This window comes from Bubalus kerabau, chromosome 4 (assembly GCF_029407905.1).
Source record: "Bubalus kerabau isolate K-KA32 ecotype Philippines breed swamp buffalo chromosome 4, PCC_UOA_SB_1v2, whole genome shotgun sequence".
Classification (NCBI taxonomy): Eukaryota; Metazoa; Chordata; class Mammalia; order Artiodactyla; family Bovidae; genus Bubalus; species Bubalus kerabau.
This window is the reverse complement of record NC_073627.1, coordinates 106,054,353-106,079,099: the sequence shown is the minus strand read 5'-3', so window position 1 is coordinate 106,079,099 and position 24,747 is coordinate 106,054,353. Positions and strand designations below refer to the sequence as shown.

The following is a 24,747-nucleotide window of genomic DNA, read 5'->3' as shown; positions in this document are numbered from 1 at the left end:
TAATGAGGATTCAGGTGTTTATCCAAAAAGCATTTTATTGAGCCATTCCTTTGAGTTTCCAGGCACTGAAAATGATTTTGTACCTAAGAGTAATTTATAAAACATACATTGCAATATAAATGTAGGTATTATCACTGACCTCAATGGTATTGATAAAAGCACTATATCAGCCCAGAACCACAGGCACAAACAACCTTGGGGTAAATATTTGGATAATTTCAATCCTTGGAATCATTATGCCATACTGAGGACAGAATTAAAGAATCTGAAGCTTTGCTTTAGGATGTGTGATATGAGATTGGGTTTGTGGAGGAATGTATTAATAAGAGAGGAGTAGCTGGTCTGAATTTACTTACTTTGGTAAACTTGCATCTTTAAAGTCTAGTTCTCCAAGACTTTGCAATAGAACTAAATAGAGAGTTTAGTCAGAACAATCTGGTTAGAAAGCAAAAAAAATCTGCACTGAAAAAGAACTCACAATTGTAAGTAAGTCATCTAGAAATTCTAAGGGAACTAGGAGCATTTAACATGGTCTGAGCACAGATTATCTGAATGGGCATAGATCAAACCAATTCTAGTGTTGTATTTTGTTCTGTTTTATTAACACAGTGGCTGTGTTACCAGTAACACAGATGTTTCTGATGTGTGTGGAGTTTTTCCCTTTAAGGAAACTCCAACCAAAGTTATTCACATTCTTCCTTCTAAACCATGAGTTGCTTATCATATTTATAAAGAAAATTCCAATTAAAACACAGGAATTACAGGACATGGATTGCCATGAATATGTTCAGACCTGAAGACTTCAACTGAGCAGCCCCTAAAATAGAGTTATAAAAAAAACATTTAATGTGATTTTAAGAGTTCAATTCATTAGAGGCTAAACTCTATGAGTTTCAGATACAAGACAAAACATTTGCTTCTGGAAAAAATGTCACTGCTTCTCCCAAAGAATGAAAGAAAGCACTAAATCTGTAATAATATTCATTAAACACTTTTCTATAGTTTTTAAGTTAACTGGCAGAGAAGTCACAATAGCCAATGAAACAAATTTTCTGGATATTTTCCTTCTCTTCATTAAATTTTTGAGTTCCAGTTGAGAAAACAAACTGTCCTACTGCCAACGACACAAGCTGACTGGCAAGTGAACTACTTAGTAAATAATATAACTACTTAAGTAGTAGCACCTGTTACTTAATTTCCATTATAAGTAAATCACCTTTAGAGCTCAATAAAAATATTAAAACATGCTCAATCATATTGCTAACCAAAGGAAAAATCAAAACAACTTTACTGTACAAATTGGCAAGGATTAAACTGACTGGCAATATCTAGGGTGGGGAAATGAATGCTCTAATGCACTGTTGTTGAGTCTAAATTGGTATAGACTTGGTGAAGGAATGAATATATGGCAGTACCTATCCAGCTTTAAAATGTACATAACAATTAATCCAGCAATTTTTCTTTTAGAAATATTCCCTAAAGAAAGTATGCAGAAAGATATGCATGTGTGTGAGAGTGCTCGTGTAAACACACAGTATACACCAGGAGATTTAGCATAGCACTGTTAATAAAAGCAACAAGTGAAAAAAATAAACGTCTTTCAACAGTGGGATGATGAAAAAATGATGATAAGTTTTTGTTAAGTACTGTATCATTAAAAATTATACATCTACATACATTGACCCAGAAAGCAAAAGCATATATTTTGTTAAGTTAAAAAAAGTCATAAAATAAAATGCTTATTATGAGGCCATTTTATAACAGGGCAGATGTCATGTACATATACATGCATATATTTCATTTTCAGAAGTATTCTTAAAGGTCTAAATAGAATACTCACCAATCGTTAACAGTCATTACCTTTAAGCAGTGGTTAAGATGAACATAGCCTGGGAAGCAAATTAAGCTCTTCATAAACTTAAGGACCCTAAGCACCTTTAAAAAATGAAAGGCAATTTTTTTTTCTAATTTAAAAACTGTATTTAAGGAGTGTGCTACGAGTCCAGTAAACCTGGTTTGTTGATTTAGTAATCAGGCTTCCAAGCAGTTTCCCCCAGCACACGTGTACTTGAGCAAACATGGCACATGAGAGAATGCACACATATGTGCACATGCACACACACAGACACACACACACACATATACACACCTGTAGGGTAACACCACTGGGGCAGTCAGAGAGCCGGCACTCCCTTCCCTTTAGGGACTGTGATAGCTCTTAATCCAGGGGTAAAAGCACAGACTCTGCTGCCAGATGGTCCTGGGTATAGTTTCCAACTCCATCATTTCAAGATTAAGAAATCATGGGCAAGTTACTTAACATTTTAGTGATTCAGATTCCTCAGCTGTAAAATGGGAATAAACAACGCCTTCTTTATAGGAATGTTATGAGGACTAATGGGAAAGGGCAATGTAAGCAAGCACCATACCACGTGGCACAGCGGGAAGGAAAAGGCAGACATTTTCAGCAATCAGCATGCAAAGACACAACACAAGTGGTTGGCGGGAAATCACGTTGTCTCATGATTCATTGTACCTATATTGCTAGCAATAACTTCAGTTCTCTAACTAACCTCATCTTTAATGGTTCACATTTAAATTTCACCCAAAAAATAATTCCCAAGTAACTAAAAACTCCCACAGTACTGTATCTACAAGCATTATCATGAAGGAGAATAAGTGTGGGCTCCGGAGCCAGACTGTGTTTATAATACCAGCTCTGATACTCACTAGGTATGTGACTGGGGGCAAAGTCTCACCTGAGAGGCTGGATTATATTTATATTTTTATTAATGTTCTTGTGAAGATTAACCAATATAAGTGGAAGTAACCAGCATACCCAGAATCTGATGCATGGTAGAAAAATGACAACAGTAATAAAAGCTCTAATTAACTGAACACACACTACAGACCAGGCATTTTCTGTCCATCTTATACCAACTCTAGAAGAGAAATACCACTATCCTCATATTATATTCAGAATTAAAAAAAAAAAGAATCAAAACAAAATAACACAGACTCAGAGAGAGAGAACAAATGGATAGTCTGTAGAGGGGAGGGTGGTAGGTGAAACAGGTAAAAAAGACTCAGAGGTACAAATTTCCAGTTATACAAAAAGCCAGAGCATAAGGAATAAGGTCAATAATACTGTAAGTGGAAAAAAGGTTACTAGACTTGTGGTGATCATTTCATAATGTATGTAAATGTCAGATTTCATCACACCTGAAACTGATATAATATTGTTGTTGTTTTTCAGATGCTCAGTTGTGTCCGACTCTTTGCAACCCCACGGACTGCAGCTCACCAGGGTTCCCTGTCCTTCACCAACTTCCATACTTTGCTCACACTCATGTCCATTCAGTTGGTGATGCCATCCAACCATCTCATCCTCTGTCATCCCCTTTACCTCCTGCCTTCAATCATTCCCAGCATCAGGGTCTTTTCAAATGAGTCAGTTCTTTGCATCAGGTGGCCAAAGTATTGGAGTTTCAGCTTCAGCACCAGTCCTTCCAGGGTATATTCAGGATTGATTTCCTTTAGGATGGACTGCTGCAATCGCTTTGCAGTCCAAAGGATTCTCAAGTGTCTTCTCGAACACCACAATTCAAAAGCATTAATTCTTTGGCGCTCAGCCTTCTTCATGGTCCAATTCTCACATCCATACATGACTACTGGAAAAACCATAGCTTTGATTAGATGGACATTTGTCAGTAATGTCTTTACTTTTTAATATACTGTCTAGGTTGGTCATAGCTTTTCTTCCAAGAAGCAAGCGTCTTTTAATTTCATGGCTGCAGTCACCATCTGCAGTGATTTTGGAGCCCAAGAAAATAAAGTCTGTCACTGTTTCCATTGTTTCCCCATCTATAGCCATGAAGTAATGGGACCAGATGCCATGATCTTAGTTTTCTGAATGGTGAGTTTTAAGCCAGCTTTTTCACTCTCCTCTTTCACCTTCTTCAAGAGGCTCTTTAGTTCCTCTTCACTTTCTGCCATAAGAGTGATGTCATTTGTATCTGAGGTTATTGATATTTCTCTTGCAATCCTGATTCCTGCTTGTGCTGTATCCAGTCCATCATTTTGCATGATATACTCTGCATGTAAGTTAAATAAGCAGGGTGACAATATACATGCTTGACATACTCCTTTCCCAATTTCAAACCAGTCCATTCTTCCATGTCTGGTTCTAACTGTTGCTTCTTTACCTGCAGACAGGTTTCTCAAGAGGCAGGTAAGGTGGTCTGGTATTCTAATCTCTTTAAGAATTTTCCACAGTTTGCTGCGATCCACAGAGGCAAAACCTTTGGCATAGTCAATAAAGCAAAAGTAGATGTTTTTCTGGAATTCTCTTTCTTTTTCTATGATCCAATGGATGTTGGCAATTTGATTTCTGGTTCTTCTGCCTTTTCTAAATCCAGCTTGAACATCTGGAAGTTCTCTGTTCATGTACTATTGAAGCCTGGCTTGGAGAATTTTGAGCATTATTTTGCTAGCGTGTGAGATGAGTGCAATTGTGTGGCAGTTTGAACATTCTTTGGCATTGCCTTTGTTGGGATTGGAATGAAAACTGATCTTTTCCAGTCCTGTAGCCACTGCTGAGTTTTCCAAATTTGCTGGCATATTGAGTGCCGCACTTTCACAGCATCATCTTTCAGGATTTGAAATAGCTCAACTGGAATTCCATCAACTCCATTAGCTTTGTTCGTAGTGATGCCCATTTGACTTCATACTTCAGGAAGTCTGGCTTTAGATGAGTGACTACACCATCTAGGTTGTCTGGGTTATAAAGATATTTTTTGTATAGTTCTTCTGTTATTCTTGCCACCTCTTCTTATTTTCTGCTTCTGTTAGGTCCATACCATTTCTGTCCTTTATTGTGCCTATCTTTGCAAGAAATGTTTCCTTGCTATCTCTTAATTTTCTGAAGAGAACTCTAGTCTTTCCCATTCTATTGTTTTCCTCTATTTCTTTGCATTGTTCACTTAGGATGGCTTTTTTATGTCTCCTTGCTATTGTCTGGAACTTTGCATTCATATGGGTATGTCTTTCCTTTTCCTCTTTGCCTTTCATTTCTCTTCTTTTCTCAGCTATTTGTATGGCCTCCTCAGACAACCATTTTGCCTTTTTGCATTTCTTTTTCTTGGGGATGGTTTTGATCACTGCCTCCTGTACAACGTCATGAACCTCTGTCCATAGTTCTTCAGGCACTCTATCAGATCTAATCCCTTGAATCTATTTGTCACTTCCACTGTATAATCATAAGGGATTTGATTTAGGTCATACCTGAATGGCCTAGTGGTTTTCCCTACTTCCTTAAATTTAAGTATGAATTTGGCAATAAGGAGTTCATGATCTGAGATACAGTCAGCTCTTGGTCTTGTTTTTGCTGACTGTATAGAGCTTCTCTGCAGGAGAAAAACACAATATTGTATACCAAATCTATCTCAATAAAAATAAAATAGGAAAATTAGATTCAGGACATTATATGACTTGCTCATAGATTCCAATTCAGATCTGCCTGACTCCAGAAACTTTTTCTACAGACTCTTACAGCTTTTTCTAAAGTTCACTGTTTCTCTTCCTATATTACCTTGGGCAAGTCACAATTTCCCCTTCTGTAAATCTCCTCTTCTGAGATAATATGACCAAATTTGGGGTATGTAAGCTAGAGGATAGGAATGCTTTGAAAACTGAAAAGTGCTTTTTAAAACAAGGGACTTGCCCCTAAGGGCCCTGTGGATGCTTCAAAATCTCTCTTCCACAGGGCTGCCACTGCTCAGAATTTCACTGCTTGACACTCAGTACCAAATGTGCAAAATACTCATGAGAAAGAGCACTGCATTAAATTTCCCTTAATGCATAAGTGAATCATTAGATCATTCTATTTTCTCTAGGGAGAAGTCTCAGGCAGTTGGTAAGCACTGGATATCTAAAGAGACAGACAGAAAATAACAGGAAGTGCCCAGAGAAAAGAAGGGCCTTGAAAATTTGATTCCAAGTCACAATTTTGCCAATGGCTTGCTCCAACAACCAGTTTAAGAAATCCTGGGCAAAATTTCTCTCTTACTCCTCCCCTTTTTACTAATTCATATTTATTCAATAACCTTATTAAGTATTACCACGTGCCAAGCATTGTGAGGAGATACAATTCCTGTCTTCAGGAAACTTAGAATTTAGTGATGATTACTTGATTCAGTCCTCTATTATCCTTATTTATATAGGAGTTTAATCTATGAGTGTGTGTGCTTGTATGTGCACATGCTTAATTAAATATGTAGATTATTCATAGTTTAGTTTTCCATAATCAATCAAATGGCTCCTCTGATTAAGACGACCGTTTTACACACCTGTCATAAAACCCAATATGCTGAAATTCTGACTGTACTCATAAACACTTAATTTTAACTTTTGTTTTATAGAATTAGCACACTGTCAGAATTTATCAAGTAGTAGCTATGTAAAATTGCTCTTGGGATAATTTTGTAGTAATTAAGTATATAAGAGCAATTAAGAATTTCCCTGGATTTAATCATCAATCCCTAGTACGATATAAGCATTAATAACATGGCTGATGCCAAAAATTATTTCTGATTATGACTGCTGTTGATCAGAATAACATGTAGTACACTCACTGGCTCATTCTCCTTGTGAATATGTCACAGCTTTCTCAATGAGGACTTTTACACGTTGATTTATCAGTCTTATTTGTCTTCCTGAGATTTCAAGGGGAAATTGTGACAGATGCTTGAGTTCTAAGCAATACAATTTCTAGACTTACTGCTTTGTTATTTCACAATCTCATATATGCAGATGTGACTAAATTTCCTGTGGGAGGGAAGTATGTTTATTGTCTCTACAATTTGCCTTAAAAAAATAAGCTTTAAACATTTAACACTATAAACCTCCAGAAATGAGATCAGTCATAGCCGTAACCCATAGGACTCTTCCGGAAAGTACCATTGCACAATCATTGTTAAGTAAACAGCCAGCACAGAGGAAGAAGTTCAGTTTGTACCTGCCACTCCATTTCATTTAAGTATCAATGCTCTGAGGTTTCCTCAGTTTGAAAGATGGTTGGTCTGTTTGGTAGGATAAGCCAATGACAACAAGTTTTGTTCTTGGAGGCCTGCTGGTGTCTGGAAATGTTTTGTTTTCCACTGTGAGGTGCAGAAATGCCACTAGTGTCTGGGAGCTGACTGGCTTGCTTCTTTGGGGTCTGAAGGCAGGGCACACTTTAAATCATGAGAAGACAGCTATGGGACCACCAGAGGCAGCTCCTGCTTCTCCCTGCTGCCACCCTGATATCAAACAGCTCAGGCTGGGGAGATAGCTTCATGGTTATTCCCTAATGAAATCTAATGACTGGATCATGGAAGATGAAAATCTTTGTGTTCGAAACTGGCAACTCCAAAGGGGTGAAATGACAGCAACTAGTGGAAAGTATAGAAACCTAAGGAATAAGGAAGAGGGGCAGAAAACAAGGCAGAGGCCTCAGAAGAGGCCTCTAGTCTCTACCCCTGATTTCCAAGATGCAATCAATGTGAATTAATCTGTGAAATTGTTCCATTTTACACATTAGATTTGTTCTAGAGCAGGGAGGGAGGCTTACTGGGGAGGGGAGATGTACATGCTGTGCTGTGCTGTGTTTAGTCACTTAGTCATGTCCGGCTCTTTGGAACCTCCCGGACTGAAGCCCACCAGCCTTCTCTGTCCATAAAGATTCTCCAAGCAAGAATACTGGAATGGGTTGCCATGCCCTCCTCCAGGGGATCTTCCCAACCCAGGGATCAAACCCACGTCTCCCGCACTGCAGGAAAATTCTTTACTGTTTGAGCCACCAAAGAAGCCCAAGATTACTATAGTGGGTGGCTTATCCCTTTTCCAGGGGATCTTCCCAAGCCAGGGATTGAACCCAGGTCTCCCGCATTGCAGGCAAATTCTTCACCATTTCAGCCACCAAAGAAGCCCAAGAATACCATAGTGGGTGGCCTATCCCTTTTCCAGGGTATCTTCCCAAGCCAGGAAACAAATTGGGGTCTCCTGCATTGCAGGTGGATTCTCTACCAGCTGAGATACTGGGGAAGCCTGAGCTGTATATATAGTTGCAGGAGACAAGGGTTCAGTCCCTGGCTTGGGAAGATCCCCTGGAGGAGGGTCTGGCAACCCACTCCAGTATTCTTGTCTGGAGAATCCCATGGACAAAGGAGCCTGGCAGGCTACAGTCCATGGGGTTGCAAAAGAATCAGACACAATTGAAATGACTTAGCACACACATATGTATAACTGTGACTGACTCGCATTATTGTACGGCAAAAGTCAACACAGCATTGTTAAGCAGTTATTCGTCAACTAAAAAAAGAAGATGGTTCCAGAGAATTTTTGGCACATTTTGCAGTCTGTCTATCCAATAAACATTATCCACAGAACCTCAACTTTGTCAAGCGTGGCAATGCAGTAAAATATCTGTCTTCCCAGACTCCCTTGCATGTGAGGATGACCATGGCTTTAAGTCTGGGGTGCACCTGTCCTTCACTCTTTCCCCTTATTTGTGCCTGAAACTGAGACAAGAAACGAATGGAGAACAACAGCATCCATATTGTGACCAATATGGAGGTCACAGTGGAGGATGGCAGTCACTGTTAAAGACAGCAAAACAGAAAGCTGGAGGAGGCTGGCACACGGGTGGCTCCATTGCGTTGCTTCTCCTCCCTGTGCTGTTACTTTCAGATGTCTTGTCACATGAGAAAGAGTACACTAGGCAGGCTGCTAACATGATAAACAAGTCATGAGAAGGTCTTTGTACCAACATGTATTACAAATAACAGGCTCTCTGGGAAAACTAGGATTGGACAGACCACTCGAAATCTGTGAAACCTACTAATTGCAGGAATAAGAAAATGATAAGAGAAGATCTGGGCAGCCAGTTCATTGTGGCTAGAGGCTCTATGGTGGTTATTAAAAATGCACAAAAATGTTGACTTGAAGCGACAGCTTGCAGGAACTGAGATAGCAGGTGACAGAACCAGTACTTTGGAAGAATTGTGATCTGTCATCAGCTGAAGGCTGGGCAGGCCTGGTGTGTACCTTTCTGGGGAGACAGCTTTGGGATGGTGCACCTTTCAAATTTTATTAAAAGAGTAAAGAAAGGGATCCTGCCTGTGCATCAGATAGGCTGAGGGCTTCTTCATTTCCTCCTTGCATCTCAGCTACTCTTGCCTAGGAAAGATTGTATGTGAACACACAGCGTTCCACATTATTCTGACATCATTTCCCTATTTAGCAGTTCACCCGGAGGGTGAACTAGACTGCTTACGTAAGTCACTGTTGTTCTGGTGTTCTCCACCAGAACAGTGCAATCTAATCCCTAGGGTTAGCTTGTCATGTTCCTACCCCACCCATTCCATTCTCTACACAATGCCCTAGTTGAGTTTCCTAAATAACACACTGGCTTCTTTACTCAGTAGCATAACACTTAGTGTGGCCCCATATTCCTTTATAAGCTGGCCTTGCTGGCTCCTCAGGTCCTCTCCCTATATTCCACAGCTGAGCTGTATATTCCAGTCACACACAAACTGCCTCAGGCTCGTCTCTCTAGGCGTACACCATGCTGCCATTTGTGTTCCTGCCTGTGTATCCTGCTTCCCCTTGCCTGGAATATTGCTTCCCACTTGGCTTACCCAAAGATCTATTCATCTTCAAATCCCTATTCAAGGTCACCACCAGAATCCTTTCTCTGATGTTTTCCTCTGAATAAACTGGGAGCCTCTGATACCTTCTGATATTGCATGTATCACATTGCACTGATTAAATAACATTCATGTTTGCCTGGCAAAAGTGGATGATCAATAAACACTTGTTGACTTGAACTTGGCCTCTCCTTGATGGGGCCAGAAGGAGGAAGGTTGTTAAAATACTGTTCTAGGAATTCCCATGGCATTCTAACAGCCTGGAGTGAATAGGACATTTAAAAAGAAATTATCCATTAGTACCATAATACAATGTACAAATATCAACTCTCAGGCAACTAATCCAGGCAAAATGCTGAAGCTTGCCTGGGCAAGGGAATAGTTCTAAAGAGAAAGAAAAGACTGAGGAATAAGCTTACATGATTGGAAAGAGTTGTCCTTATGTTTACATCTTAAATAAAAGACTAAAATGTATTAGGAAGTTACCTTGGAGATGCCATCCAAACAGAGACCTGTAAATGCTATCAGCATTCAAATATTAAAAGACATGATACCTTATCCACCTTACTAATGAAGACAATATGAATGGATGAAGTAGATGCAGAATCAACAAAACTGAGTTCTGGTCCTGGGTCATCCACTAGTTAAGGGAATTTGAAAATGCAGTGCTATTAACCTTTTAACAGTATGCCTTTTACAAAATACCTCTTAATAAATATATACATAGAGCACACAACATCTAAGCTCTTATCAACTAGTATGGCATGAATAAAACTCAATGGACCACATTTTCTTCATCTATTAGACCAAAGCCCCTCTGAATAATAACCTTTCATGGCTCTATGTAATGCAACAACATTTACATACAAGTGTATATTTCATGGATGTATACACAAATCATATTTATTTCGATGTGCTTTTGACTTAGACTAAGAAAGTGGCTTGGAAATGTGGATTTCTTATTAATGATGCCCATGTACTTTGCCAAGGCAGCAATGCCTAGACATTTAATACTCTTCCATGTCTCAGTTCCCATATCTAAAAATGCAGTGATGGTATTTTTCTCTGACCTCTACCTACCACAGGGAGCACAGAGAAGATAGGGGTGACAATGTTCATTAAGGCCATGAACTTCTTGAAAGAAAGAACAAATATTCACTGCAGCTATCATGTTAGCAACCCTGACACTGCTCGGGGCTTTAAAAATCCAGTTTTATCAGGGAGGAAGTTCCTTCTTACCAAGATCCTATACAATACCATCAAGCAAACTAGTGCAACCAAAGCTGAAAGGCATAGCCAGTAACAGCAACTCATTTAGAGGAGCTCTGCTCCCCTCACCCCTAGCACTGAATCACCCACTTGAAAAATATTAGATCAATTTGGCCCTTATCCTAAGGAGTAGTTGATAAGAAATGGTCATGCCAAGAAAGTGTTAGAAAAATATTTTCAGAAAAAAAAAAAAAGCTTGGCAGAGGAAGTAGGTACACATGTGAGTCCCTACTCTTAAATCCTAGCAGAGGTCCAGAAGCTAATGCATGAATACTTCCTTTCCTAGTTCTTCACTGCAGCCACTTGACCACCTTCCCGCAAGAGCCATGATCTCCCAGTGTGCGTAACTATATCTTGATCTCTTCCAGAAAGGCTTGTCGTATGTGTTTATTTTAGAGCTGCTATTGTCATTGGCAAAGTCCACTGGGGTTCCCAGGAAAGATAGGACACAACCTAGGTAAGAAGATAAGGTATAATCTCTTCTTCTGTGTTTAGTTTCACTTGCCTTGCACTTAACATGTTGGATTAGAGCTCCCAGTGCAGAACTGCTGTGCCAGACACTTCAGCTTGGCATGCACTGTGCAGAAGCATTGAGTACGACACTGCAATTCAAGATGAGGACGGCACGCCATTTGCAAAAATGCTGCACCGGACCTGCAAGAACTCCTCCCACCCTTCTGTAGGAAAGAATCCTATAAAGGAGCCCAGTTTATGGCCTTTCTGGGAGAGCCCAGGCTATAGAGCAGGAGTTGGGGCCTCTCCATTCTTTTATCCAAGAATGAAGCTTTCCTTTGCTTCTGAAATGAACTCAGTCTTGTTCTATCGACTCGAACAACACTGGGCGGAAGGACCTTTGTTGGGGACCAACTAGGGAGGATTTGTAACACTATTAGTAGTTTTTATTAGTCATGGGAATTTTTAACAAGGTGAAAAGAAAAAAAAAACCCACAATTTCAAGTTTCGACTTAACTTGTGAAAATTCATTATTCAACTAAAAATGAGAAATATGGCAGAAGAGTCTTTTGCTAAGAGGCAGGACAAAATGAGAGGGTAAATCCATTATTTGTATCTTGTTTCATTATTTGTTTGGTGAATGAGAGAGTGTCAATCCCTTTTTAAGTAAATACTTACTAAATGTCTACTCTGGATCAAGTATTATGCTTACCCTAAGGCTACAAATATTATTCCTATTCTCAAATAGTCTGATAAAGAAAAGGGAGTAGAAGGAAGAACATTAATTAATTAAGCCCCTACACTGTACCAAGTGCTTTCCTTGTTGAAATCTCATAACAATGGATGAGAGAAGATAGGTAAGACTGCCTTCGTTTAATGAAAGAGAATTCAAGCTCAATAATTTGTCCAGTCACACAGCTGAGTAGATTGGTATTTGTATTCCAATTGGTCTAATTCCAAAATCTTTTTTAGAATTTCTTTAGAAAGCAGGAAAAAAGAAAAAAAAAAAAAAAAAAGACAGGAAACTACCTATTATCCTACCACCACGATTTAAAAAAAAAAAAACTGTTAATGTTTTGGAGAATTTCCTTCCATTTTTTTTCTACAAGTAGGTTAATTTTTGAAATTTTAAAATATGCTTCACAGTTGTAATCTAAGTGTGTGATATTGCATTTCATTGGAACTATGACACCACTGATTGTGAAATGCTCCATTATTCTATACAGCACCAGAAAGAAAAATCACTGCCAATTACACGATGCCACTGACTGAGATATATTCAGATTTTAGCAGTGTTAAAATATGAAGGTAAAAACTGCGTGTCTTAGAATCAATGACCTATTCTGTATTCTACAAAGCCAGAACTTCTGTTGTTTGCCTTCCGCCCACAGATGAGGGTGGCTTCAGAGCACCTGGATCTCCCCCACATTAGAAGAGCTCCTTGTCAGGGTTGGGAACCCCCCTCGGAAAGCAGAGTGTTCTGTTTGTCTTTTTCACACATTCATTTCTTTACACATAGTAGGCACTCAAGGAATATTTCTTGGTTGAGTAAACACATAACTAAAGCTTGAGAAGAAATGTACTGACAGAAGAAGGTAAAAAATAATACCACAGGCCCAAGTTTTGTTGAGGATAGGGGGTTCATGTGATTACTGCTATCAGGTAGAGGGGAGAGGCGATGGCTTTCTTATCCACCCTGAGCTCCATAGTGCTGCTTTGTTCTGCCCACCTGGGAGGTTATTCACACTTTTCCATACACAGCTGGAATACTGATTTAGATTTGGGGAGGATATCACCCATTAATTACAAGTAATAACTCATAGAAAGCAAACTCAGGAATCAGCATGAGACAGATAGAGGAGAACTGAATCATGTTTCTCAGGTGCTAAAACTCTCAGTGTAAATATACAGTATCACTTCTGCTTAAACAGAATGTGTATCTGTCCCTAGGAAGTAAAGTGAAGTCGCTCAGTCGTGTCCGACTCTTTGCGACCCCATGGACTGTAGCCTATCAGGTTCCTCCGTCCAAGAGATTTTCCAGGCAAGAGTGCTGGAGTGGATTGCCATTTCCTTCTCCAGGGGATCTTCCCGACCCAGGAATTGAACCTGGGTCTCCCGCATTGCAGGCAGATGCTTTACCGTCTGAGCCACCAGGGAAAAGGCTATGTATATTTTGAGTCTGTATGATTTAACAACTCAGCTTTCTATGGATGTTCACTAAGATATCTGCCTGAGTCAGCAAAATTGGCTCAAGTAAAGAAAGAAATTAAGCTAAACTTAGTTCTCCATGCATGTTCTAGGTTAAACACATTTTGAAAACAATCACGACTTCTCTTGCCTCCTTCCCTCTTCTTCCATGAATCCATCCAGTACTTATGTATCTTTACAATGTGTGAAGAACTGTGCTAAATTCTCAAAAAGGAAGACCAATGGGACAGAAAATTCTGACTTTAGAAAGAAGTTTACACATTACCAATGAAGACAAGTTTTATTCACAGAGAAGTAAACTACAAGTGAGAGAAAGCATATGTCGTATTGGAAGTACAGCTGATATGCAGCCAGTTTAGAGCCAAGAGAGATTATGTCCAGCAAGGAGATCAGGAAAGGCTTCAGAGAGAAGTGCCATTTCATCTGGGTCCTGAAGGATGGAGAGGATCTGGGCATATGGGAATGGGGGCAAAGACCTCTGAGAGGAGAGGCAGGCACGGGCAAAAGAACCCTTGCTGTTGCCTTTTACACCGTTTATTGTCTAAGAAACAAGATGCTGTTGTTAGGACCTGTCCACAAGGTGTTAAAAGCCCTGGGTCAATGAATGCATCATTACCTTGGGCTGACCACTTGTGGGTATCCTAAGTCATACCATCTTAGGGCCAAAGCCAGGAAGATGCTACAAGATTTCATGCTGATAAAGTGTGAAATTTTAGAGGAAAGTCATGAAAGCCAAAGCCTGGTGGTATATAACAGGACAACTGAAATCTACAACAGGTAACTAAGACACTTAATTAAAAGCAACAGCACAGAATCACTTTTCAAAACTCAAGAGACTGACAGTTACTTGCTTACCATGGACATGGATTCCATTTGGTTGAAAAGAGCTTGTTTCTGGCTGATAAGACTTCAGGTGTGATCCTGAGGGCTGCTGGGTATGGGGAGGCTGTGTTCTCTGCATTATTGAAGAAGGAGCTGGAACTCTCCGGGGGCTAATGTGGTGAGGAGATGGAGCAGAAGGTGCAAACCTGAGAAAACAATTATAAAAGGAAACATGAGAGATGCAAAATAGCAGGAGCAAAGACAAAGTCTTCAAAGCCAAATTCTAATTCCCTATTCTGACTGTATAAGAGCGTGACAAAAAGCCTTTTAAAAAAAACCTTAAGACTTTTCTCTCCCATTTTTCAACCACTGAATTCTCAATTGAGATATTTAGGGAATAAAAGAGATCAACAAAGGGAAAATCCAGTCACAGTCTGAGTTTGTCAAGCTTCTTAAAATGCATTTCAAATACTCTGGGCTTGGTGAAATTCAAAACACATCTTTTGTCAGACCCCCTTTCCACTAATTTTTAGACCCGTTTGCATTTTAGGGGAAATTTGACTCATATACTTCTGATTCATTTACACTTAGCTCATAAACATTTTGTTTATGACTTTATTAAAGCCTCTTCAGTCCTATTCTCTTTAGATAATATATTTTCTTTTGTCAAATATAAATTAACTTACACCTCAAAGGTCAAGTGTGGTTTGAAATCCAGAACTCAGATATCTGTGTAGGTTCTGTGTTTGGCAAACATTGCCAACAGGAACATGATTTGGGACATTTTTGCCATCAGACATGCCCATCTCAGTAAGATTACTGGTAGTTTCTGAGGCAGAACATAAGTTTAAATAAAGTGATATTATCAACTAACCTGAGATATAAAAGGATAACTATCCATTGATCTTCTAATTGTAAGGGAAATGGCAGGATCTGACTCACTAGGTTTAAAATGACACCTTATACTTTCTAACATCGAAGTTTCCTTGAAGTGTACTTGTGTGAACAATGTTAAAGTTGAGCAATGACCACAGACTATTAAAATTGTCAGGGAGAGAGGGGAGTCAGCCTTTGGACAAGTGTCTGTTCTCTCTCATAGTTGCTGGCATTAAAATAAAGTTAACTTTCCTTTTCCAACGCCCCCTCCCCCTGCAAGAAAAAAACCAACACGTGATTTGCCAGTTCAGTAGGTGGCTGGCGCAAGTGTGATAGAGAAAGGAGCAGGGACTCTGTCAGTGCAGTGAAAGGAAGCATCACGATAATGAGCAGGGAAACTGTGTTAGCAGTGAAGTATTTGGTTGTCCTCCAAAAACTCAGGAGGTTGAAAAACTTCAACAGGCTGTTTCTGTGTAGAAAGGCAGGCTTTGTTTTATGACAACGTGTAGATGTCGCCATATGTATCCACCACTTATTTCATAGAAACAGGTCACTTAATTTTCCTGGGCTTTTTGTGTAGGGCCGTTGATGAATCAAAGGGAGGACGTTTCGAACCACAGTAGTTAACAAGGTAGAGCTTCTACATTTGTATTGCTGCAGTAAGAAACCATGGGATGAAATCCCATTTCTCTCTGCATTCCCCTTCTTGAGGTCTGATGAGACAATGCAGGAAGATGACATAGGAACCAAGAAGGGAGGATTTGGAATAGTTATGGAGAAGAGAAGTCAGAGGCTGCCTAAAGAAACTTGCTGGGTTTAGATGCCTAATTAATCAAGAACATGCACCTTCCCTCTGCTGGAAGAGAACAGCAACTCAGTGTGAAGGTGAAGTTGAAGTTGCTTAGTTGTGTCCGACTCTTTGTGACCCCGTGGACTGTAGCCTACCAGGCTTCTCCGTCCATGGGATTCTCCAGGCAAGAATACTGGAGTGGGTTACCATTTCCTTATCCAAATTCAGTGTTCTGTGCCAGATAAATATATATTCTCCAAGCACATCATCTTAACTCGAATTAGTCTGAAAAGAGTGCTGAGTGGCCCATTGCTCTAAAAAAAAAAAAAAAAAAGAGCAAGCTAACCCTGACACTGTCCCCATAACTTCTATTAAAAACTTGCATGCCAAGATTCCCCATATAGAGGCTATTTTCTTGGGGAACATGTCCTCAGTGTTTCTCACAGGCTGCCCACAAGCTGTGGAGAGAAAAGAGGAATTGTGAGACCACAGACTTTGGGGCTAGAAGGAGTTCACACCACCAACACCAGAATCCTGTGAGCAGAAGATCGCTAGGGAGGGAGAGAAAGGGGTGGATTTGAATTAGAAGGAAACCTACATCATTGCTAAGTAGCCATCTTTGGCATCTCAAATTTGTTTTTGGCAGGGGGTGGTGGGGGGAAAGAAGCAAGATTCTTTAGCTTCTTAATTGTATTTCTTTGTTTGGGAATAAAAGATGCAACACGCTCTTGGTGGCTTTTCAGTCTCCTCTCCTGGTACTTCTGCCTGTTAAGGACTGACAGGGCAGAGATTTATAGATGGGGCAGGTTACAATATTTAGAAGTGGAATCTTAGTACCAATAGCTTAATGGAGGAGAATAATTTTATTTCACAACTCCCTCCTCCACAACACAATAAATCTAACTCATAAATAAAAGTTTGATTAATAAAGAGTAGACAATGTGTAAGGGGAAGGAGGCAAAGACTGTCAGCAATATAAAACTATATTTTTGTAATTTGCGATGATGTGACTAGCATGAATTACGATTACTAGTTATAAAAAAGTAGCATAGACAACAAACTAAAAGAACAGAGTTCATTTGAGCATATTAGGAGTCATCTGGAATGTTACTGTATTTATATTTAGATTATATATCTATATATAAATTATAAATCTATACATCTATCCAGAAAGTATATACTTACATGCTAATAACAAATCATTCTTATCTACTCAGTCATACAAGTTTCACACTCAGCCATGCTCTCTTGGCTACCACATATTACTTACTATAAAAGTAATGTTGAACAAAGAAAAAAAAATGTGAAAGTACATACACAAGATTTTAGCATAGTCTATCTCAGAAACCTGGGGGGAATAAAATAATACTAAGCCCTCAGCTGACCTTACACTTTGCTTTTTGCTACGTCAGGCTGGGTTATACTCCATGTTATTAAAATAAATAAGATTATATGGCACAGAGTTAATATAATTTCAAAATCTAGTATGATACTCTGTGTAAAGCATTAATAAAAATTTAAATATATACCATTCTAAATGAAATAAATGCACACCTAAAGTAGTCTTTGCTTTTAAAAGAAAAGTATTGGTACAGAAATTCTAACTTTTACATACACAGAGGAGAAATGAAAAGCAGCAAGATGTGATCGTGATAATCCAGACAACTGTTAGGAACAAAGAAATAAATAAGAATTTAGCACTAAAAAGTCCACTGTAAGAAATGACTGCATAAATATGACAGACTTTCTAGTACACAGAATCAATTTTGTTATTGCCTAAAAAACACTCCATAGTATTTTATTGAAAAATCTTACAATCTATTAACTTAAACTTAGTTTTTATAAACTTGCTTACTTGTTAACTAGCTCACAGAAATAAAAATGGCAAATAAGAATCAGATATGAGAGGGCAGGAGAGAAGCAGAAGAGAAAGCTCTACGGTGCAAAGCAAGGCCCTGGGCGCAACCAAAAGCAATCCCTAACTTACAGCAAGAGAGATGCCAGGAATGTTATTTAAAAGGCAAAAAAAAAAAAAAAAAAAAAACCTCAAGAAACTTGAGTAGTTTGAAGCCATTTACTTCAAAAGCAAGCAAACAAATAAAAAACATGCATACTTAAACAGAAACTCACTAAGCAAAATACACAATGTTGTAATTGTTACTGAAGGTAGGGTGGGGCGGCCTCGAAACCCCACTTTCTTAGTGTCTTCACCTATTTTCCAACCTAGTCTTTTTAACACATGCACACACATGTCAAATGAATATGATCTGAATATTCTTCCCAAAGGAGAAAGATTTCTTTTTAACTCCAAAGGAGGTGAATTAATTTTTTTGATGATAAAATATAGAATTTTAATGCTGAGTATAAATTGCAGAGGTTTATAATTTTCCTCCCATGGAACATTTCATTCCCCCATCATGTCAAGACAAGATATCATCACTCTCATTCATTCTGAGTGACAGCAGTTTCCCAGAGCCAGAAGACAGAATGTCTGATGTCTTTCTAGGTCCAGCTCTGTCCCCCAGTTGCTGATCTGCAGTTGACATTTCACAGATTTCATTTGACATAGCTTACCAATCTCTTCTTTGACTTTTATACTTCTTTTAAACAATAGAAAATTGCTACATAAAAATCACACAACAGACTAGAATTAAAAAAAAAAAAATCACTGCTTATCAGAAGCAGATCACACAATAGCAATCCAGAGAACTGAGTCAACTATTTCCACTCATTTAGTGGAGGAGTTTATATAACCTTAGCATGAGCCATGTTTCAATGGTTTGGGGGAGGAAAAAAAAAAACCTTAGAAAGGTTTCTGCAAATATTTATCTATACACCTTGGAAATTGTCTGATTATTTGGGGATATGTACTTGGTTATGCTCCTTCCCTTCTGCAGCCTGCTCCCCCTCTCTGTTCACACTGAGCTTCCCCACTTTGCAGTAAGGTGAGCCAGAAGTAAAGAGCTCTCCTGTACATGCAGTACTTAATCTTAGATTGTTTCATAGAACAATAGGCCCCAACTGAAACATGTAGAACTGGTGAAATTCATGTGCAGAGAAATTGCAAATGGCAGAAAAAGCAGATGGATGTCATAGAAGACAGATGGACGAGAAGTCAGATCCTCTGGGCTTGGAGTGTGGTTCTACCCCTTACTATAATAGCTAGCTAGTCTTGAATAAATTCCCTGACTTCTCTCAGCCTCAATTTCAAGTGAAAAATACTCTCAACTCTTGCTGGGGGGTCATAAAATCTGAGATAACATATTTATTCATTCATTCATGAGGTATTTATTGAGCACCAACTAAGTTCTTCGGGTGCACTGAGTGAGTGAAATTCATACAGCTGGGTCCGACTCTTTGCGACCCCATGAACTACATAGTCCATAGAATTCCCTAGGCCAGAATACTGGAGTGGATAGCCTTTCTCTTCTCCAGGGATCTTCCCAACCCAGGGATTGAACCCAGGTCTCCCACAGTGCAGGTGGATTCTTCACCAGCTGAGCCAAAGGGAAGCGCAAGAATACTGGAGTGGGTAGCCTATCCCTTCTCCAGCGGATCTTCCCAACCCAGGAATTGAACTGGGGTCTCCTGCATTGCAGGTGGATTCCTTACCAACTGAGCTATCAGGGAAGGTGCACTAGAGATACAGTAACAAACGACACTGAGTTTATGGAAGCTCTACTGTGGTGAGAGGAGACAGGCAATGAACACATTTAAATCCACAAACTGTGTATTGAGCTAGAAGAAAGGAGTAGTACAGAGAAAAACAAAAATGGAAGGTGAGGGATGGGAGGGTAACTATGAACAATTTTACATTAGGTATCAAAGTCCTTTAAACAATGAATGTTTGATACATTTTTGATGATCAATACATGTTTATGGAATGACTTCTCTGAACAGAGGGTACATTTAAGCTATCTCTGATTTAAAATATACCCAATGCTTAAGCGTTGTCTAACACAATAGCATTGTGTTAGAATATCTATTAAGCTCCAAAAAAAAAAAAAAAAAAAAAAACCCCCAAAAACTTAGGACTCTTTTCTCCCTTGACTATTTCAATATGGAAAGAGGCTCAAGAAAGTGAGGCATTTACTCATCTGGTTAATTTTCTAGTTCTACGAGCACTTAGTTGTGGTTTTCCAGCTTTTCCAACAAGTTATTCTGAGCCCACAAATCCATACACCCATAGAATATTTGAGGTGAAGGACATTGGTGCACCATTGTATCTGGCCCAGAGACATGAAATGGTCTGCCAAAGTCACGCAGTTAGTTCTCCAGATACCACTTTATTCCAATAAGGTAAGATATTTTCTAACAGAGATGCAAAGCAAAGCAGAGAGACGAGGTAGTGTGGGCGAGGACTCCTGTGGGCCTCTGAGGTTTTGTTCCTCACCGCCAGGTGATGAGGATGGGTGGGGGGTGGGCATCAGCAAGCTACTGCCTTTAAGAAATCTGACTATGTGTTTCCCAGTTCGCTATGTGTTTCCCAGTTCGCTAGGTTCTAAAATGGAGTTCTTTGTGCCCAAGCCAGGCTTATACCTTTAATCTTTCCAACTGGATAGCTCCTTTCAGTTACACTCTCCCTTATGTATAAATCCAAGATATTTCTATGTATCAATTAACAATTGTGTTTCTTCAAACAAATTTTATTAATAGGCTGTGTTTCAAACCAAGCACATGTCATAAACATGCCTCACTTTTCCTCATTTGTATTGTATATGCAATCAGTGCTGGCAAGTGATGTGGGGCTGTGTGTTTTAGCACTGCTTTGGGGGTTAACACTTTGAAAAGAGGTGTTTACATGATCAACTAGATTAATATGTGCTTGGATAGTTCACCCCCTCCCCACCTTCTTTCTTCCATGAGGGTTATAGACCTCCCAAAGAAGGAAGAATGCATCAGAACAGCTAGTTTCATTGTATTCACATGAAAAATATTATTGATTTGCTGCCAGGGAGTAGAAATAATGAATAGAAACTGGTCTATGGTAGATTTGGGGAGGTATTCTTTATTCCCCCAAAGAATTGTGGGGTATCATCTGTAGTGGTTTTAAAATTCATCTGTGAAAACTAATCAATGAAAAATGGCTTTAGCATTTGGCTGACTGCAGAAGGGGAAAAAAAGGAATCCTTTTCAAAACCTAAAAAGAAAAGCACAGTTTTAAGGATTTCACATCTGATTTAACATCTAAACCGCCCCCCCTCAATGATAATACCCCACTTTGTATAGCCAGACAGCGCTCCATTTTAGTAGACTTTAGTGGTCTTTATAACAATTTATGAATCACTTCATGAATTCCTGGCTGACTCATCTGGGTGACTATAGTATCTACTTATACTTCCCTTCTGTCTCACAAAAGAGACACTTGGACTCAGTTCAATCCAGATTTGTCCTCGAATGAATCACAGCACGTTACTGGGGGAACTGCAAATTGAATTCTGCTTCTGAGACAATCAAGACTAGTTTTCAGAAATGAAGAAACGGCCTTGGGGAAGTGTGGGTAATTGCAACATTGTCCATCTGGGCAGGACCAAAGCAGGCCAAGAGCTGTATGTTCATCTGAGGACTCGGTTCCAAACTACTCAAAGAGCTGAATCCATCCCCTGGAAGGGCTTAGTGTTTTTTTCCTTACAAGAGTCTGGGTCAATATTAACTGCAAATAATTTATCAAGTTGGATGAGTTTAAGGCTAAAAAATAACTGCCTGAGTCTCCACAAAGCATGACAACATGAGGGCTGTGAAGTTGGCTATAGGTGAAATGATCATTGAGGCTTTTTAAAGAGGCCACATATATATTATAATGACTATTTGTGGGAAATATAAAGGATGGAGTGTTCTGGAGGAATGCTTCTCCACTTGGGTTTATGGAGTAAGTTATAAGTCAAGAAAACAAAGTATTCAATGCCAAGGCAGAGAAGAGTATTTTTTCTCATGCACAGTGCCGCAGGGTCTATGGCATCACACTATTACTCCCCTGTGGAAATGCAAAGCGAGGGGGAACGGACATCCAGGCTATGTTACAGAAATGAATTATGCAGGACGCATTTAACCAAGAGCCAGGCTTTTTGGAATATCTTGACTGCAGAATTGGCTGTGACTCGGTTGTTTGTCTTATTTCAGAATCTGATGTGAAGGGGAAAAAGGAAAGAAAAGTCTGATTCTGCCAAATCCTCTTTACAAAAAGGTGCCAACCAGAAGAACATTTATCCAGAGTGGTCTTAGACATTTCATGTCAAAAATACTGCTGTGGAAAAAAGTTCTGTAATGATGTCATCCCTTGGGCAGCTCTGAGGAGGTCAAAACAAGGGGATTAACTCATGGTCCTGTGGCTAAGGGAAGGCTTTCTCTTGTTCAGCCGAGTGTCAGGCACACAGTTCAGTCTGCCTTGCAACAGAATGCACTGGATGAGAGAAAAACATTCAGAAGAGAGAGTAGTGAGAATGCCAGATGAGAAATGAGAGGAAAAGTGTTATTTTTGTCCAAACAGGAGAAAGCAAGGTATAGGTAGATTAAAAAATGGCTTCTTCCGGGCCTTCCTCATGGTCTCAAACTACAAACACAAGTCTCTTGACAACATCAGGACTTTTAGAACTGACATCCAATGTAGTACTCTTGCCAAGTACAGCTGGGTGCCTTTGAAAGCCACTGCTAAATGAGATCTCCGAAGTCAATATAATCCATAAATTTGAAAAGAAACTAGCTGGGTGGTTGTTTGTGGTCAGTAATAACATGTGCGGTTTATATGCGCTTTTTTCCCTTCATCTGAAGATGTCAGGTTACTACTGTAGTAACCACAAATGAATTTTTAATACCTTCTCTTGTAGTGAGACTCAATAATTGGCTATAGAAATGAATTAAAAGAAACATAATATATACAAAAATTCACAGTTAGAGAAAGGTTCAGTTCAGTTCAGTTCAGTCACTCAGTCGTGTCCAACTTTCTGCGACCCCATGAACCGCAGCATGCCAGGCTTCCCTGTCCATCACCAACTCCTGGAGTTGACGCAAACTCATGTCCATCAAGTTGGTGATGCCATCCAGCCATCTCATCCTCTGTCATCCCCTTTTCCTCCTACCCTCAATCTTTCCCAGCATCAGGGTCTTTTCAAATGAGTCAGCTCTTCGCATGAGTGGCCTAAGTATTGGAGTTGCAGCTTCAGCATCAGTCCTTCCAATGAACACCCAGGACTGATCTCCTTTAGGATGGACTGGTTGGAGCTCCTTGCAGTCCAAGGGACTCTCAAGAGTCTTCTCCAACACCACAGTTCAAAAGCATCAATTCTTCAGCACTCAGTCTTCTTTATAGTCCAACTCTAACATCCATACATGACCACTGGAAAAACCATAGCCTTGACTAAATGGACTTTTGTTGGCAAAGTAATGTCTCTGCTTTTTAATATGCTGTCTAGGTTGGTCATAACTTTCCTTCCAAGGAGTAAGCATCTTTTAATTTCATGGCTGCAGTCACCATCTGCAGTGATTTTGGAGCCCAAAAAAATAAAGTCAGCCATTGTTTCCACTGTTTCCCCATCCATTTGCCATGAAGTGATGGGACCGGATGCCATGATCTTCGTTTTCTGAATGTTGAGCTTTAAGCCAATTTTTTCACTCTCCTCTTTCACTTTCATCAAGAGGCTTTTTACTTCCTCTTCACTTTCTGCCATAAGGGTGGTGTCATCTGCATATCTGAGGTTATTGATATTTCTCCCAGCAATCTTGATTCCAGATTGTGCTTCTTCCAGCCCAGCGTTTCTCATGATGTACTCTGCATAGAAGTTAAATAAGCAGGGTGACAATATACAGCCTTGACGTACTCCTTTTCCTATTTGGAACCAGTCTGTTGTTCCATGCCCAGTTCTAACTGTTGCTTCCTGACCTGCATACAGGTTTCTCAAGAGGCAGGTCAGGTAGTCTGGTATTCCCATCTCTTTCAGAATTTTCCACAGTTTCTTGTGATCCACACAGTCAAAGGCTTTGGCTCGTCAATAAAGCAGAAATAGATGCTTTTCTGGAACTCTCTAGCTTTTTCAATGATCCAGCGGATGTTGGCAATTTGATCTCTAGAGAAAGGTTAGGGCTTTCCAAGTGGCACTAGTGGTAAAGAACCCACCTGCCAATGGAGATGTAAGAGACGCAAGTTCAATCCATGGGTCAGGAAGATTCCTTGGAGGAGGTCATGGCAATCCACTCCAATATTCTTGCCTAGAGAATCCCATGGACAGAGGAGACTGGCAGGCTATGGTCCATAGGGTTGCAAAATTTAGACACTACTGAAGCAACTTAGCATGTGCAGAGACAGGTTCTTGGTTCTTATAGATGGAAAGAACATTAAATCCCCAAAATGCTATCATTTTGCATTTCCAGCACTTCATCCAGTACAATGCAATGATAATAAATGTTGGCTGTTGCTGTTGAAGAAATACTCTGTTGAGACTACTGGTTCCATAGACATGGTTCCCAACTTAGTGTCAATTCTTGTGTCCAGGTAGATAACTTTGTTGAACTGGTGTGAATGGCCAGCTGAATATTTGTCCAGAAACCAGCTTGTGTTTCTGAGGGGAGAATATCTTATTCAAGAGAACAATTTCAGCCATTTACTCTGAGGAAGACGATTAAAACAGAGAAAAGTTTTTCTCCTTGCAA

At 39.6% G+C, this 24,747-nt stretch overlaps 1 protein-coding gene across 1 annotated transcript in view; it reads right to left on the bottom strand.

Annotated features, from left to right (window-relative positions):
• The window catches only part of LOC129650940 (zinc finger protein GLIS3-like), a 138,284-nt gene that overhangs the window by 17,987 nt on the left and 95,550 nt on the right, over positions 1-24,747 (bottom strand). Inside the window, exon 8 of the mRNA XM_055579707.1 lies at positions 14,472-14,644. Coding sequence (XP_055435682.1) covers positions 14,472-14,644 — 173 coding nt within the window. The remainder of the gene's footprint in view (positions 1-14,471; positions 14,645-24,747) is intronic.